We start from the raw sequence: 17,047 nt of genomic DNA, 5'->3' as shown, positions 1-17,047 counted from the left end.
TTGTTAAACAAAAACTTTTAAAAAAATCATTATTAATGTTGTCAGTCTGGGGATCTGGGACAATCAAAAGTATTTTTAGAACTAGTATTGCAAGAATCCACTGAAGCTGAATGACAATCTGGGGACTTTATCAATTAACTAATTCATTCCACAAATAGAACATAAATATAAACTACTTTCAATTGGTTTGATAGTTTTACAAAAAAGACAACATATACCATAGGAAAACTAAATTGGTATATTTTATTTCTACAAAAATGTATAAATATTTAAATTTACAGCAAAGATAATCATTATACCATTTAACTATTACAACATTTAAAATGTGTAATTTTATGCACAATCTACTTTTATAAATTTATGAGATTCATGTCTCAAGCATGTATTCAGGAAGTTTTAGAAATGACTTCATAAAGATGTGTCAATCCTGGCTGAATAAAGGGGCCAGAGATCATATCTCCTTTTTTAGCTGTCAGCAAGAAAAAAGAACCAATTTTTGTCTGAAAAAGTAAAATGGGCAATGCAGTTTTCCTTTTTAAAATCACCATAGACACAACTTTAATCAATTTTTTTTTTACCATATCATCCTTTTAATTCATGGGAAACTGACTGAAACGATGATCTAATATTTCTAGCAAAACCCTGGTGACATTGGTCAAGTATGACATCATTACTATAAAGGTGTTCTTTGTCTCAAAATGAAAGTAACTAACAAAGTTTCCCTGAATCAGAAGGAAATGTACTTTTTGTTTTGTTTTTGTATTTTTTTACAGTGAAAATTGCCTGGAGAAGTTATTGAACATTAAAAAAACAGACATTGGACACTAAATTTCACACAACCTATTTCAAACACACCCCTGGTGTTCATTCAACACCTCAAGATCATACAGTAGCTTTTATTTACTAGCAGTTTAAACGTGGTGTAGTCACACCAGATGTGTTCAGAAACTGTACAGCAGAAAAGCTCATTGTTATCTATTCCATATAATGATATACAGGTGAAATAATAGTGGATACTGTGTACCACCTGGGCAGAATCCTGAAGCCAAAGGTCTTGTGAAATTAATGGAATTCTTGCTATCCACTGAATTAAAGTTACTTTAGAGATGTGTAGGTAAGAGGTATGCTGAAAAAGGACTCTTAGGTGGTAACATTTATTCTTTATTTCCTTGCACTTCCCAAATTCTGCATACTTGTAAAAGCAGTACACCTAATAGAGATGCTTCTAGAATTAAAACATTTATATAGGAGTTGCCTTATATGAGACCAGATTCATAGGCTCATAAATTTAATTATTGGTGAGACACAATCAAATTTTTTTTATCCAGGTAAGATTTTTGTTTATAAAGTGCAGAAAGTAGAATATAGTTTAAGAGTAATTACTTCTCCATCTTAAAACTGTTATTGGGATAGTTTATATATACAGACATATCTGTGTGTATAGATATATGTGTATGTCATGTATATATGTTTATGCATCCATATACTTATATGCCTCAAAAGATTTAGAATTCTAAGAAACCTTTGAGATTATCTAGTCCAATCCCCTCAATTTCCAGGAGGGGAGACTAGAATGGGGAAAACAAACTGACTTGACCATGCAAGTAAAAGAGCCAGCATTCAAATCCCATACTTCCATGTCCAGGCAAATGCTTTTATCCATGGTACCTTGTTCCTTCTGCACTTACCACACTTGGTCTTTTTTTATGCTGAACCCAGAAAACAGCCAAAATGAACTGATTTAAATATTCTATAGGCCTGATTCAGCATGATAAGGGTACTGAGCTCCATAGACATAGTAATCTTTGAGAATACATCACTCAACCTTCTCAAGAGATATTGGGAACTGGACCCGGCAATAGTCTATAGGAACAATCATCCGGTCCTGGTTGCAAGAAGTAAGGACAGGCTAATTTTCACCTGGTCTCCAGTGAAGAAGGCAATAGTCGTGGAAGACCAGAACACCCTTTTCCAGAGAGTTTCTTTTCAGGAAAACTAATTTATACAATGGAAATGGAATATTCTTTAACAGAATTTAATTGGCCAGCTATCCTTTAAAAAAAAAGAGGACCATAACTTTTTTAGGTATAAGATTATGGCATTTTCTGTTTTTGGAGTTTAGGAATTATTATCAATTTAGATGGCAGAAATTTTAATACCTCTGAAGCATCACAATAATAATAAGTGAAGTATTTCTCTGTCTTTCTCCTTTTTGGTTTAGATTTTTGATTGCTTGTTAAAGACATATGGTACAATATGAAATGGTCTAGGAGCCAGAACACCTGGGTTCCCATAATACACCGAACCCTTACATGACATGAGGCAAGTTACAAACTCTTTGGATGCCAGTTTTCTCATCTGTAAAATTAAGGGGTTGGTCTAGATGATGCCTGAATTTCCTCCCCTCTATCTCTGGTTCTGGCTCTCCCATGAAAGTAGATTGTAGCAGTGATGTGAGATTGCAAATGCCTACCTTATTATTTTTTAGAAATTAAAAAAAAACTCTGAATGTTAGATATGCCATCAATTGGCAATAAGCACAAAACTCCAAAGTAAAAATGCTTCTATTGGCATAATGTAGCAGCAAATATTTTTTTAAATGATGCTCATTTAAAAAGTCATTTTATTTTTTAAAGGAAAATTTCACTATCTTGGAGACAAAAATCCTTTCTATTTTACTATATGGAGTTCCTTGCAAAGGAATTATCTGTTCTTGTGACCAAAGGGAATCTAGTCAAAATAAAATCATCTGAAATTTGACTTTAAAATGTTGTGCAATAAATGTGTCAGGTACAAGTTCATAGAACTCTTTTTGGACAATTTGGTGATCATTATTTAACTTGATTCCATTTCAAGTTCAAAGGATATGAATTCAGTTGTATGGATTCTATGAAGTCAAAGTACTGTCAATGTCACCTTTGTTTTTTCAGGTCCCTGCCCCTTTGGTATGGGTCCCTAAGCTTAAAGACCCTTTGAAAGCAAATCATGACCACTCATTTTTAATGTTTGATTTCACCAAAAAGTCTATTTTAGCCTTATGCTATTATTAAATGATATTAGATGACATAAAATATCTGGCAGTCTCATAGATAGAATTATGGACTTGTCTAAAATACCTGTTCATTCCTATTTGAGTCACACATATGTCTAAACAAATGAGAAGCAGGAGTAGGTTAGACATAATTTCAAGTCAATCCAGTCATCAGAGTGATTTATTTTTTTCAGTCTTTCCGATATTTTCAAAATGCAATTTTGATCCATACCCCAATTTGGCCATAAATAGTCTATAAAGTATTTAAAATCCAGTGGCAGGATACGAAAAGTAGAAAAAAAATCATGTACCATGCCACAGGATTATCATGCAATGAAACATCCAACCAATGCCCTATTTTGTTGGAAATATACATGATATTTTAATGCAATGAGCACTAATAGGGAGAACTGGCTATCAAAAAAGAGGCTTTGAATTCACACCCTCCCTAATTTGGAGAGAATTATGACATGCAGGGACACTATGCCCTGTGCATATCTAAGCCACATAGCTTATAAAGAGGGATGTCAGATGGTAACTGGTTAGGGGTACAAAAAGAAGGAAAATTCAATAAGCAAAGTCCATGCTTCCTTTGGCTGGCAGTTATGTTCCAAGGGATACTTCTGAATTTTCTAATATCTTAGAGTTGATTAAATCCTTTCCCTGAAGAAGAAAGCTTCTGTGAGTAAAAAAAGAATCCTCATAGTTGTTACATTAATTATCTCCCCTGTTTATGACATATGATGTCCTTGGTTATATGGTATAGAAATTGCAATCTTTGATAATCATGACACTCCTAGTCCTAAGCTTGCTCCCTTCTTTCCTTTATGGGACGTGTAGGGTAAAGAATCTAGGGCAACAATAGTATTGAAAAGCTTATGGAAGAGCTTCTTGAAAAAGCCCTACATCTTATGCACTATGCTGAGTGTTTCCTTTCCTGTCTTCACTACCTATTTGCCTCAAGCTGCTATGTGTACTTTCATCTAAAGAAAGGAGCGCCCTCAGAAACTCTCCATAGGCAAAGGAATGTTCAGAGGTGTAAAACATGTATATAGCTGCATGAATACACTTGGAGAAATTTGTCTTTTTCTCCATAATTCTCTAGTTTCCCATGTCTCCTGGCTTACTGATAGCCAATGCAATTTTATACATAAAGACTTTCAGAAAGACAGAAGGGATTGGGGATTAAGCTAATGTTGTCAGGCCTGTACCTTATAATGTGTAAAATATGGGTATAATGAAGGGCATTTAGGCTTCTACTACAGTCCTACTATTTATTCCTCACTACATTGTGGAGGTGACTCTTGTTGTCTATTTTGATGGTCTGTGTGCTGCTTGTCTAGCCTCGTCCAGCTAAGTTCCAAAAGGCTCATTACTCAAAGGTTGGCAATTAGGTGATTTGATTGTTGTTGTTGGTACAAGTCATTAAAAAATTACTCCTCCACCCTGTGATGTGACTTTCTTGAGGGATAGGAATATTTCATTTTTGTCTTTGTATTCCCAGAAGCCAGTACAGTGTCTCTCACATTGTAGATGCTAAATAACTGTTTAGTGAATTGAATTGACTTGCATTAACTAACATATTGAGGGGATTTGACTTGTATGATTAGAGAGAGTACAAAAAAATGCAATCTATTATGATTTCTTTATGAATAATATTTAGAAACATATATTAAAAATAGAATGTTCCTATGGATTCGCCAGTGGTAGAAGTGCACGACAATGAAATTTTGATGCTCCTCTATTTCCTTTTATAGGAAATCACATTAAAAAAGAAAGTGACCTCTATGAAACCTTGCAATGGTAGAGAATTCAAAAGTGAGAGTTAGAATTCAATCTCTAATCTACCATGCTGAGTTTCTATACTGCACTATTGGGAGGCCACAGTATGTGAAGCTTAGAGCAAAATGACCAGATGGCTTCAGTGTTCCTACATTTAGACACAAAAGTCAGTGATCAAAAGCGAAGTTTTAGACATCAACTCTGGCTGGTTCTTTTGGGTTTTACTCAACTTTGAAGTGATGAGGATAACTGGAGCTTGGATAATTTACTCTTACCTGCTATGATCCCTGTGACTCAGGTTCATCAGCTTCTCTTCCACATTTTGTGATTAAATTTATTTTAATTTTTAAAAAGATTTTGCTGTTAAAATTTGATTTGTTAAAACCAAGAACGTAGGATTTAAGTATTTTATAATTTCATATTTATCCTGAACTAAAACATGAAACATTCATCACATATAGTGAATTTACTGCTCAGGTAACTTGTTAATTTAATACTCTGCTGAGTCTTAAAAATAAAACAAAATATGACAGTAAATAATAGTCGATCCATGTTCCCATGAAGGACAATTAGAAAAAGAGAAAGTTTATAAAACAATCAACATAATCCTTCACAAAATTACTTTTGTAAGGCATTTTATAGTATGTCCCTTTTCAAGCAACATTTTGTGATATCACTAGAACAACCAAGAATAAAAATTAAAAGGCCAAACAAACCCTGGGAGATGAAGTTCAAAAGGGATTTTACATACATATACACATACATACATATATATGTATACATATATATATATATATATCTGTGCATGTATTCCAAACTCACTGTAATATTTATAATAGCATCTATGATCTTTATAGCTTTTAAACTGTGCTTCCTTTGAACAAATATAAAAAATTCATAGGGGGTTACAACAAATCTGCCCAGAGCAGGGAAAACAAACACAAAACCCCATGTCTGGTCATAGCAAAGGGTTTTTAAGCTTTTCATTTCCCCAAGTGAATTATGCCTTCACCTGACTGAAATTAAAGATAAAAGTGTCAATGGTCTTAAGGAAATGTAGTGACACTCTTCTGACTTCAGGCACTCAAGGTCATGTTGCGGAGGAGCCACTGTTGGGATCGGCTTCCATTGCAGTCCTTCATGGTAGGTACCATTTTGTCATCTTCTGAAGGCTCATCAAGACACTGGTTGCTGTTGATATGTCTCAACGTGAGTTTCTGAAAAATGTAAGCAAGGCACATTTATTTTCACATGTATGTCTGTATGTGTCAGACAATCAACAAACTAAACTCAGCAGACCTAATCTAGCACTAATAATATCACACTTTTCCTTAGTATACAGTACAGGCTAACCTTCTGGCACATATTTTATATAGAAAAATATACGTGTGACATTTGATTAATAATCTAGATTAGAGGCTCCCGATTGTGTGTGTGTGTGTGTGTGTCTGAGATATGGACCTTGTTGGCAGTATGTTGAAGCCAATGGAACCCTTCTCAGAATAATTTTATTTATTTAAATGTATAGAATAAAATCCATAGGATTATAAAGGAAACTAACTATATGGAAATGCAGCTATCAAAATATTAAAAATGAATTAATAATATAGATCAGGTTAAAAACTACTGATCCAGATTATTATATGTAGAGAGAAGTTTAATATGCTGGATAGAATACTATATAGAAGACAATATTTGGGTTCAAATCTTCTCTTTCATACTTATTGCTTGTGATTGTGAGCAAGTCACTTGACTTCTCTGAATCTCAGATTTTCAAGTTAGATTTCTCACTTGTAAAAATGGCTAATAATAATTGTACTACCTCACAGAGTGTTAAAATGATATATTAAGTATATCATTATTACTAGCTGCATGACTTTGGGAATGTCAATTGACTTCTCAGTTTCCTCTCCTGTAAAATATGGCTAGCAATACCTGTTCTACTCACCTCAGATGGTTGTGTCAAGATTAAACTTAAATAAAACACATGATTGTATGTTGTAAAACATTGAAAGATTATATAATTGAAAATGGAATCAATGAACTTGACTGGTAGGGCTTTGTCATTATTCTTTTCACCAGTATTTATATGTATATTTAAAATATTAGCATATTCAACAGAAGATTAAAGTTGGATTCATCCAGGGTGTCAGCTACATTGCAGAAGTCCCATCCATAAAGGAATTTTAACTGAGTATCATATACCAAGCTGTTTCCAGGAGATGCTTTTCTTATGTATTAGTTGTTTGGCATCCTTTTGATCAGCATGCAAAATATATCACTAGATTATACAGTAGGTACAGATATTCCTAGTGGATAGCATTCAATAAATAGCAGGCAAACACAAGTCTCTACCCAAAGAGTAGTTGACTTTGAGAGCAGAAGGTAGCTGCAGCTATGCTCGTTGCAGACAAGCTAATTAAGCAGATCTGATACATACCACCACGGAAAGGAGTGGCTTTCAACTCTGGAGTTGATACAATAATTAATTGGAAAATGGAAATGCAAAAAGATCTAACATTGCCTTTAAGATTCAAACTCACTAAGAAATTTGTAGAATAGAACTATGATCCTGAAGTCAGAGGGCCTACATTCAGATTCTGCCTCAGATACATGATAGTTGTGTAACTTTGGGCAAGTCACTTTACCTCTATTTGCCTTAGTTTCCTCAGCACCTATTATCCATGGTATTGTTGTGAAGATCAAATGAGATAGGTTATTTTAAAAGTGCTTAAAATAGTGCCAGGTATGTAGAAGGTACTATGTAAATGCTAGATGCTATTATTATCATTATTAATACATTCTATTTTGTTCTGTTATAATATTAAGGGTTTTAAAAGATAGATATTATCTATATCAATAGTATTAGCGGATTTTTGTTATACCTTATGAAAGGAAATAAAAGCTATATGATCTAAAAACATGTGTTCTTTTACATTTGTGCTTTCTTTTCATATTTTATCTTTAATAATCAGGGACTTGGATTGAACACTGAAAAATAGTCCTTTCATTCTTTCTAACTTTATTGCTTATTCCCATCTTTTCCTTAAACAGTATCTACTATTGAAGAAGAATCCTTAGACATGTTTTCAACCTAAGACTTTGCTTAATTAATTAGACATACATACATTTTGTATACATACATGTATGTATACATGTACTACATATATACACATTCATACATGTATATACACACATTCTCTATATCTACATGCACATATAGATAGGTATGGATGATAGATATAGATACATAGATGTAGATAAAGATAAATATATGGAAGCTGCATTCCAGTCTATTTTCATGGACAGTAACTAATATTCTGCGGTAACAATACTCATAAGCTGATAATACTTATTATATATATTATCTACTCAGCCAAAGATAGGAAATTATATTAGAGGTATCAAAACTAGCCATTAATGCAAGTTTCATCTCCAATATGATGGTGGTTGATTTTTGTAAATTGCACATAAGGAACAGTGGAGATGAATTCTCACGTTTTCTTATATTTTGAACTCTCTACTCTCCTTACTAGACAAATCCAGGTTCACCTCTTATCTAGAGCTGCCAAATAGCATAATTACTCCACTAAAAAATGTCACAGTCATATTTTTCTTTCTTCACCAGTCAGTCCCCGTTCAGACTTTTCTTCCACCTTGAGGGCCTGGTAGATGATGAAATAGTATCTCCACAAGGTATGGGAGTAGATAAGGCAGGAGATCTATCATAGCAGAAGGGGTATGAATGTTGCTGTGGAATGGAATACAGTATTTCCACAGGGTATGGTAGCAGATGGGGCACTTCACAGAATGTTGCTCTGATCCTCTGGGGGTCTTTGTCCTGATGAAAGACTTGCTAGTCTTTAAAAGAGTTTAACTGTACTATCAAAGACAAAACAAAAACTCTTTTGTTCTGTCAGAGAAAAAAAAAAGACTTTTGGAACTGGCCCTAGACCAAACTGTTTTAAGGAATGGAAACTCACCCATTTCCCTACAACCCTTCAGAACAGACGGAGATAAAATGGAAAATGGAGGGAAATGGAAATGGGAGAGAAATATGCATTGTGGGTTAAAAATAAAAGAAGGCCTTTAAAGTAGTTTGGAGAAAAAGACAGAAATTAGGAAAGTACTCAGTAATGTTTTATACATGTAGAAGTTATTCCAATGTCTTGGAACAAGGAAAAATATAGGGCATGTTACTTTACACCCATCATTTCTGTATTCTTTAATAAAGCAATAATTTATTAACAAAGGGTTTTGGTTTGTGTCGCTGAAAGTGCTTTTGTTGTATATTCCTTAGATCAGTTGCAGAAACCTAGAAAAACAATGCAGCTTGAGAGGCTACTCTACTGACTGCTTACATTAATGTTACTTTAATTCAGCCAATATCTTTTTTTCTTTTATAGCTAGCCTTTCACTGGTCTTTTCAATTATCCCCAGAAATGTCTTCCATTACCATTTATTAGTACAATCAAATAGCTTTTTAGTTTGATCATCTCTCTATTTGTTCAGGTCAAAATATTTATTTTACACAATTCAGTCCAGAAACATTCCTTTAATGTTAAGGATCCCCTTTGTCCAAAATGTGCTTTACTATTTTTTGTCACCTCTTAGAGTTCCTACTTTTTAAGACTCAGTTCAAGTTCCTGACCAGTCCTTAACCTCTCAAGTTCTTAATTCTCTTTGTCCTGATATTACTTTTTATTTACTAATGGGTGTCTATACTGGATATGCCAAGGAGATTGTGAGCACTTTGAAGACACTGATTATTTCACTTTATTCTTGTTTTTTTCCACAACTATTAGAAATTTGCATTACAGTAGCCATTTCATAAATCTGGCTTCTATTATATACTGTCTCCTGAAATGTTTATTTTTAATTTATTTAATTTTTTATTTTCCCTCACATGTATGTAAAATTAATTTTAATATCCATTTCTTGAAACTTTGAGTTCCAAATTCTCTGCTTTCTTCTCTCCCCGCATCCTTCATTGAAAAGGCAAGCAACTTGACACAGGTTAAATATGTGTGGTCATGCAAAACATATTTCTATTTAATAATTATATGTTGCAGTCAAAAGAACTCAATATGTTGCTCGGTGAAAATTAAAAATAGAATTCAACTAAACTTCTCTCCTAAAGACCACACGTTAGTATGTTATTCTAAGTCTAGGAATAAATTCCTGGAATCAAAAGAACCTCAAGCAAAAATAACATTGTTGCATAATTATTATTAATCAATATAATCTAGATATAGAAAATTAGAGCAGTTGTTCAAGTGAACCAAACATCACAACCAGGAATGGCTGTTTTTTAAAGATACTAATAAATCACAAACCACAGTGATAAATTCGGAATCAATTGTTTTATCAAATTCTTTGACAACATTTTTATATAGTTTTCTACATTAGCTAATAAATTACAAAACAATACAGAGAAATTATTCATCTTTATATTTATGGAATATAGAAAGATATAGCCTAGACAAACTTTAATTATGTACACTATCTAAATACTCATATTTTAAGAAAATCATTATAACCTCTCCATAATATATAGGAATCATCTGCATGAAAACAAGCGATTACTTTCCTAACATAAATACTCTTCATTGGCTACACCTTCATACACACACACACACTCACACATGTGTATACACACATATATGCATACATATTTGTGTCTGTATATGCATATATGTATGTATACATATATATTCTCTTCATATTTATATACATATATATATTTATATATTCCTATATTTACATATTTTCCTCTTCACATTAAAATGTAAGCTTTAGAAAGACAGGGGATATGTTCCTTTTGCTTTTATATTCTTAGACTTTAGCACAGCATTTGGTGTATATGTATATCCAATGCTTTTAAATTATTTAAATTTAAATGATTAATTAATGCATTTTTTCTTGAAAGTGAATGGAAAAAAAGACAATTGTTTTAATGTTTCTAAATATCCAGATATTTAGGGTTACATAGAAATAAATAAGACATTTATTCGAACTTTGTATTTTGACATGAAATTTTGTTTTGATAGAGACAGGAGATAGCATGGTGTAGTGCAGGGGTGTCAAATTGAAATAGACCTGGGCTGTTGACCTCATTTTGATTTAGAAAACAATAAATTAACATTATCTATCTTAATCATATTTTTATATATTTTGTTAAACATTTTCCAATTATATTTTAATCTGGATCAGGCAGCACTGGGAGTTTTGCAAACTATATATGAGTTTGACACCTCTGGTATAGTAGGTAGAAACCAGCTTCAGTGTCAGGTATCATAGATTCAAGTACTGCCTTGGATTAATATTGATTGAGTGGCCATGGGCAAGTCAGTCAATCTCTCATTGCTTTCCAAGAGAAAAAATGAAGAAGGTACTAATCTGTTTTTGGAGATGAAGTTCCCTACCTGGAACTCCTTATACTCATAAAATTACAGGTCCTGACCAAAACGAAACACAAAAATGTAACCAATCTCAAAACATCGTCATGTTCCAAAACAATCTTGTGTAACAACAAAATATTTCAATTATATTTTATGGTCATGTATATGATATAATTATAGGTAAATAATAAAACAGGGGAATCATTTATATTATGCCATTTAAATCACAGTGAATAATCTTCTACTGCTAAATCAATGAAAATCTAAGTGGTAAAAAACAAACAAACAAAAAAAACCCAACACTGTCAGAAAATATCTCAAAATAAAGATTTTTCTCTAATCCCAAGTTTTGAGGAATTGCATAACATAGAGTCAAAACTTTAAACTATACACCATTTAACGTAGCCTACAATACTAACCTCTCATAATTGCTAGAGCTTGTAATCAAGAGGGCTGTAAAAAACTTTCCTTAAAACTTCCAATACTGTAAAGTTTCTTAGCATCCACATTTGTAAAGGACTCCCATTACAAATTTCCACCGTGGTACCTTGGGAGTCATCAGTTAGTTTGCTCACTGTGAGACAACCCTGGGTAATTATGTGAAGAATAGTTTGGGTCTAAATGACAAAAGGAAGAAAGAATGAATGATGATAAAATAAAGTATAAAAACAGTAACCAAAGTCCTATGAAAACATGTAGTATTTTTTTCTAATTACAGTTTTAAATATTCATTTCCATAAGATTTTGGATTCAAAATTTCCCTCCTCCCTCCCCAAGAGAGCAAGTAACTTTACAAATATACATATATATATATGTAATATATTTCCACAATGGTCATGTTGTGAAAGAAGACTCAGAACAAAAAGTAAAAACTGTGAGAAAGAAAAAAAGTGAAAACAGTATGCTTTGATATGTATTCAGACTCCATAGTTCTTTCTCTGGGTGTGCATAGCATTCCCCATCAGGAATCTTTTAGAATTTTCTTGGATCACTGCATTTCTGAGAAGAGCTGAGTCTATAATAGTTGATCATCTCACAATATTGCTGTAAGTGTGCAGTGTCCTCCTGGTTCTGCTCACTTCACTCAGAATTAGTTCATGTAAGTCTTTCCAGGTTGTCCTGATATCTGCCTGCTTATACTTTTTAAAAAATAGAACAATAGTTTTCCATTTCATTTATATACCACAACTCAATCAGTCATCCTCCAAATTGATGGGCATCCCCTCAGTTTCCAATTCTTTGCCACCACAAAAAGAGCTGCTATAAATATTTTTGAACATGTGGATCCTTCCACTCACTTTTTATGATCTCTTTGGGATACAGACCTAGTAGTGGTATTTCTTGATCAAAGAGTTTTATAGCCATTTGGGGATAGTTCCAAATTGCTTTCCAGAATGGTTGGATCAGTTCACAACTCCCCCAACAATGCATGTCTCTCAATTTTCCAATGCTTTCCAACATTATCATTTTCCTGTTTTGTCATATTAGCCAATCTGATAAATGTGATAGTACCTCGAAATTGTTTTAATTTGCATTCCTCCAATCAATAGTAATTTGGAGCATTTTTTCATATGACTATAGATTTATTTTCATGTGAAAAGTGCCTGTTCATATTCTATGACTACCAATTGGAAAATGACTTGTATTCTTATAAATTTGATATAGTTTTCTATATATCTTAGAAATGAGATCTTTATCAGAAACACTGGCTGAAAAAGCTACTTCCCAGTTTTCTGCTTTCTGTCTCATCTTGATTGCATTGATTTTGTATGTGCACACATTTTTTTTAATTTAATGTAATGAAAATTATCTATTTTGCATTTCATAATGTTCTCTCTATTCTTTGGTCATAAATTCTTCCTGTCTCCATAGATCTGACAGGTAAACTATTACTTGCTCTTCTAATTTGCTTATGGTATCACTCTTTATGTCTAAATTCTGTACCCATTTTGAACTTATCTTGGCATAGGGTGTGAAATATTGGTATATGCCATACTTTGTTTCTACCACACTATTTTACAGTTTTCCCAGCAGTTTTGTCAAATAGTGAGTTCTTATCCCAGAAGCTGGAGTTTTTGGGTATCAAACAGTAGATTACTATGGTCATTTTATACTGTCTTATATACCTAACCTATTTTACTGATCCACCACTCTGTTTCTTAGCCTGTAACAAATAGATTAATGATTGCCACTTTCTAATAAAGTTTTAGACCTGGTATGGCTAAGCCACCTTCCTTTGCATTTTTTAATATTAATTCCTTTGATATTCTTGACCTTTTGTTTTCCAGATGAATTTTGTTATTATTTTCGTCTAGCTCTATTAAATATTTTTGGTAGTTTGTTTAGTACAGCCCTCAATAGTAAATTAATATAGGCAGAAATGCCATTTTTATGATATTATTTCTGCCTACCCATGAGCAACTGATATTTTTCCAAGTATTTAGATCTGACTTTATTTGGGTAAAAAGTGTTTTGTACTTGTAATCATAGAGTTCCTGTGTTTCTCTTGGCATGTAGACTCCTAAATATTTTATATTGTCTACAGTTAATTTAAATGGAATTTCCCTATCTCTTGCTTCTGGGGTTTGTTAGTAAATACACACACACACACACACACACACACACACCAATGATTTATGTGTGTTTATTTTATGTCCTGCAACACTGTTAAAGATGTTAATTATTTCAAGTAATTTTTAGCTGATTCTCTATGATTCTCTAAGAATACCATCATATCACCTGCAAAGAGTGATAACTTTGTCTCCTACTTGCCTATTCTAATTTCTCCAATTTATTTTTTCTTCTCTTATTGCTAATGATAGCATTTCTAGTACAATAATGAATAATAGTGATGATAATGGACATTCTTGCTTCACCTCTGATCTTACTGGAAATGCTTCTGACTTATCGCCATTACATATAATGCTTGCTGATGGTTTTACAGAGATGTTACTTAACATTTTAAGGAAGACTCCACTTATTCCTATGCTCTCTACTGTTTCTGATAGGAATGGGTGCTGTATTTTGTCAAAAGATTTTTCTGCATCCATGGAGATAATCATATAATTTCTGTTATTTTTGTTGTTGATATGATCAATTATGCTGATAATTTTCCTAATATTGAATAAGCCCAGCATTCCTGATAGAAATCTGACATAGTCATAGTGTATTATACTCATGAGAAGTTGCTGTAATCACTTTGCTAATATTTTATTTAAATTTTTGCATCAATATTCATCAGGGAAATTGTTCTATAATTTCTTTCTCTGCTTTGACTCTTCCTGGTTTAGGTATCAGCACCATATTAGTATCATAAAAATAATTTGTTAGGGCTTCATCCCAAATAGTTCTTTAAATGTTTGGGAGAATTCACTTATAAATCCATCTGCCCCTGGATATTTTTTCTTAGGGAATTAGATGATGTCTTGTACAATTTCTTTTTCTGAAATGGAGTTATTTAAGTATTTTATTTTCTCTTCAATTAATCTGGGCAAATTATATTTTTGTAAATACTCATCCATTTCACTGTCAAATTTATTGGCATACAGTTGGGCAAAATAGCTGCTAATAATTGTTTTAATTTTCTCTTCTTTGGTGGGGAATTCACCCTTTTCATTTTTGATACTGGTTATTTGGTTTTCTTCTTTCTTGTTTAATCAAATTTATCAGTTTTATCTATTTTTTCCCATAAAACCAGCTCTTCATTTTGTTTATCAGTTCAGTAGTTTTCTTAATTTCAATTTTATTAATCTGTCATTAGGTTTTCAGAGTTTCTAATTTGGTATTTAATTGGGGATTTTTAATTTTTTTTTCTAGCTTTTTTTAGTTGTATGTCCAATTCATTGATCTCCTCTTTCTTTATTTTATTCACATAAGCATTGAAAGACATAAAACTTCCCCTAAGAATTGCTTTTGTTACATTATTGTCATTCTCTTGGATGAAATTATTGATTGTTTCTATGATTTGTTATTTGACCCACTCATTCTTTAGGATTAGACTATTTAGTTTCCAATTAATTTTTAATCTATTTTTCCATGGCTCTTTATTACATGTAATTTTTATTGCATCATGATCAGGAAAGGATGCATTTAATATTTTTGCCTTTCTGCATTGGATTATGAGGTTTTTATGCCCCACCACATGGGTAATTTTTATTAGATGCCATGTACCACTGAGAAAATGGTATTTTCCTTTCTATTCCATTTCAATTTTTTCCACAGGTTGACCATATATAACCTTTCTAAAATTCTATTCATCTCCTTAACTTCTTTCTTATTTATTTTGTAGTTAGATTTATCAAGTTCTGAGTGGGGGAAATTGGGGTCCCTTACTAGTATAGTTTTGCTGTCAATGTCTTTCTTTCACTCCCTTAACTTCTCAAAGAATTTGGATGCTATACCACACAGTGCCTATGTATTTAGTAATGATATTACTTCATTGTCCATGGTCTTTTAGCATGATGCTATTTCTTTTATTATTTCTTTTAATTAATCTTTTTTTTTTTTTTGCTTTTGCTTTGTCTGAATTCAGGTTACCTCAGGTGGAGAATAATGTATTCTGTTCTACTGTTTTACAGTTTTCACAGAGATACTCTGTGAGTATCTCTCTGCTTCACATGTGTTTTTTATAAACAACATATTTTAGGATGTTTTTTTTAAGCAATCAGGGTTAAGTAACTTGCTCAAGGTTACACTGCCAGTTATTTCTGGGTGTGGTGCTAAGTATCTGAGCCCGGATTCGATCCCAGGTCATCCCAACTCTGGGGCCAGTATTCTTACTCACTGAGCTACCTGGCTGCCCCTAAGCAATTGGGGTTAAGTAACTTGCTCAAGCTTACACAGCCAGGTGTTTCTGGGTGGGTGCTAAGTGTCTGAGCCTGGATTCGATCCCAGTTCATCCCGACTCTGGGGCCGGTGCTCTTACTTGCTGTGCTAACTGGCCGCCCCAAGGATTATGGTTTTTAATCCACTCTGCTATATACTTCTGTTTCATGGGAGAGTTCATCCTATGCAAATTCATAATTATCCTTACTAACTGTGTATTTCCCACCATTCTATACCCTCATCCCATTTATATTTTTCTGTCTCCCTTCACTCTGTCCCTCCTCACCAGTGTTTTGTTTCTCACCACCACCTCCTTCAATCTGTCCTCCCTTCTTTCAGTCCCCAATTTTTTTTCCTCTTTTTCCCTCAGACTTCCCTATAGGGTAAGATAAATTTCTATACTAATGTTGAGATATAAACAGTTTATATTATAAAATAACATTTTTTTTCTTTCACATTTACTTTTTTATGCTTCTCTTGAGTTTTATATTTGAGGATCAAATTTTCTTTTTAGCTCTGTTTTTTCATCAGGAAAGATTGAATGTCCCTTATTTCATTGCATGTCCACTTTTCCCCTGAAAGATTATACTTAATTTTGCTGGGTAGTTGATTCTTGGTTGCAATCCAAGCTCCTTTGCTTCATAAAATGTCGTGTTCCAAGCCCTCAGATCCATAAATATAGAAGTTGCTAAATCCTGTGTAATCCTGACTGTGGACCTTGTTATTTGAATTGTTTCTTTCTGGCTGCAGCAGTATTTTCTCCTGACCCTTATAATTCTGGGATTTGGCTATACCATTCCTTTCAGCTTTTGTTTTGGAATCTCTTTCAGGAGATGATCAGTTGATTCTTTCAATGCCTCTTTTACCCTCTGTTTCTAGGGTATCAGGGCAGTTTTCCTTGATTATTTCTTGAAAGATTCTGTCAGGTTCCCCTTCTGACCATGTCTTTCAGGTAGTCCAATAATTCTTAAATTGTCTCTCCTCAATCTATTTTCCAGGTCAGTTGTTT

The 17,047-nt window shown here is 33.0% G+C and overlaps 1 protein-coding gene across 4 annotated transcripts in view; it reads right to left on the bottom strand.

Annotated features, from left to right (window-relative positions):
- Window positions 1-217: 217 nt before the first annotated feature.
- Window positions 218-17,047, bottom strand: part of GALNT13 (polypeptide N-acetylgalactosaminyltransferase 13) — an 812,973-nt gene continuing 796,143 nt past the window's right edge. For 3 of the 4 annotated variants that reach the window (XM_069080110.1, XM_069080112.1, XM_069080114.1), the window contains 2 exons: window positions 11,634-11,831; window positions 5,899-6,030 (listed from right to left, as the gene is read on the bottom strand). In XM_069080110.1, coding sequence (XP_068936211.1) covers window positions 11,646-11,831 — 186 coding nt within the window. In that variant the 3' untranslated portion in view covers window positions 5,899-6,030; window positions 11,634-11,645. Of the gene's footprint in view, window positions 6,031-11,633; window positions 11,832-17,047 lie in introns of all 4 variants that reach the window. The other variant, XM_069080111.1, reaches the window with a different exon arrangement.

This window comes from Petaurus breviceps, unplaced genomic scaffold, assembly GCF_028583685.1.
Source record: "Petaurus breviceps papuanus isolate PSGF00001 unplaced genomic scaffold, PetGlider_PUasm1.0 91133, whole genome shotgun sequence".
NCBI lineage: Eukaryota > Metazoa > Chordata > Mammalia > Diprotodontia > Petauridae > Petaurus > Petaurus breviceps.
Note: the sequence above shows the minus strand (reverse complement) of the source record. Positions and strands in the feature narration are given on the sequence as shown.